Source organism: Parus major, unplaced genomic scaffold (assembly GCF_001522545.3).
Source record: "Parus major isolate Abel unplaced genomic scaffold, Parus_major1.1 Scaffold220, whole genome shotgun sequence".
NCBI classification, from domain to species: Eukaryota; Metazoa; Chordata; class Aves; order Passeriformes; family Paridae; genus Parus; species Parus major.
Genome location: NW_015379263.1, coordinates 545462 through 547159, shown reverse-complemented (window position 1 = coordinate 547159; position 1698 = coordinate 545462). Strand labels below are relative to the sequence as shown.

General features: G+C 63.0%; 1 protein-coding gene across 1 annotated transcript in view; it reads right to left on the bottom strand.

Annotated features, from left to right (window-relative positions):
* The window catches only part of FMNL3 (formin like 3), a 15175-nt gene that overhangs the window by 1211 nt on the left and 12266 nt on the right, over positions 1-1698 (bottom strand). The window contains exons 24-27 of the mRNA XM_015615666.2: positions 1414-1515; positions 1233-1322; positions 1027-1138; positions 827-925 (exon numbers count right to left, since the gene is read on the bottom strand). Of these exons, the coding sequence (XP_015471152.1) occupies positions 834-925; positions 1027-1138; positions 1233-1322; positions 1414-1515 (396 nt within the window). The 3' untranslated portion in view covers positions 827-833. The remainder of the gene's footprint in view (positions 1-826; positions 926-1026; positions 1139-1232; positions 1323-1413; positions 1516-1698) is intronic.

The window sequence follows — 1698 nt, the reverse complement described above, 5'->3', positions numbered from 1 at the left end:
TTGTACTGGAACCCAGTAGTGCACTGGGACCTTGTACTGGAACCCAGTAGTGTACTGGGACTTTGTACTGGAACCCAGTAGTGCACTGGGATACCAGCTGGGATCCAGTGTTGTGCTGGATCCCATCTTGAGACCCAGCAGTGCCCTGGGATCCTGCCCTGGGATCCAGTGATGCACTAAGACTCCACTCTGGGATCCAATATTGCAGTAGGATCAGTGCTGGAATCCAGGATCCAGTGCTGGAATCCTGTGTCAGGACTCTGCTGGGTACCAGCATTGAACTGGGATCCTGTGCCAGGGCCCAGCCTTACATGGGGATCCAGTGCTGGGATCTTGTGCCAGGATCCAGCCTTGCACCACGATCCTGGACAGGAATCCTGTGCCAGGAGTCCATGCTGGGCAGCAACATTTCACTGGGATCCAGTGCCAGGACCCGCCCTTGAACTGGGATCCAGCCTTGCACTGGGATCCTGTGCCGGGATCCTGTGCTGGGATCCAGCCTTGCACTGGGATCCTGTGCTGGGATCCTGTGCCGGGATCCAGCCTTGCACTGGGATCCTGTGCTGGGATCCTGTGCTGGGATCCAGCCTTGCACTGGGATCCTGTGCTGGGATCCTGTGCTGGGATCCAGCCTTGCATTAAGATCCTGCCCCAATCCAAAGGACCGGGGTACACCAGACACCCTGGGGTGACAGCATGCAGGGAGGGGGCGTGCAGAAGGGGGCATGCGGGGTCAGGGGGGATCCAGGTGGGATCCAGGGGGATCCAGGTGGGATCCAGGGGGATCCAGGTGGGATCCAGGGGGATCCGTGCATGCAGGCAGTACCTGGGGTTTAACAGCTGGACTCGTCGTGGTGGGACGGGTCGCAGAAGAAGCGGGAGCCCCGCTTGGCCGTGCGGGCAGTGAAGGGGACGCTCTTCAGCGCTGCGGGGGCAGGGGCAGGGAACGGGGGACAGGACAGGGACATGTCAGCCCCCGTGGCCGCTGGGGCCAGGGCAGGGGGCCGTGGGCCAAGGGTGCCGTACCGGTGATGATGTCCTCGATGGTGCCGTCCTTGCCCTCGTACATGGGCCGGTGGTCCTTGGCCTGGCGCCGCCGCAGCTCCGCGATCAGCTCCTGCTGCTGCCACTTGTTCCGCTGCGAGGGAGGAACAGGGGGTCCAGGTTAGGGACACAGGGGTCCCCTCCGTGCCCCCTACTCCCCAGCCCACCCCATGCCTGCTTCCACCAACCTTCTCCTGCTTTTTAGCCTCCTGTGCCAGCAGCTTCTCCCGCATCACCTCCTCCTGCTTCTTCCGCGTCTCGTTTTCCTGCTCCGCATCCTGCCAGGGCACACGGGGGGTGGGGGGTGTCAGCTTTCCCCCACCGTGGTGTGACTCCACCTGCAGTGCATCCCCCCCGGCCCCACCTCACCTTGTACGAGTGGATGAATCGGACAAAGACCGGGAAGAAGACGGACGGGGGGGTCGTCTTGGGGCTCTCGCCGAAATACCGCACCACGGTGTTGTAGGCGTCCTGGCACAGGACCGGTGGTCAGGGATGGGCAGTGCCCAGCACGGGGGGAAGGCAAGGCATGGTGGGCACCACGTGTGGGCACAGCAGGGCAGGAGTGCACGAGGAGCACGCAGAGCAAGGTGTGGGTGAGCAGGTGTGCACGAGAAGTGTGCAGAACCAGGAGAGGAACCAGACGTGCACAAG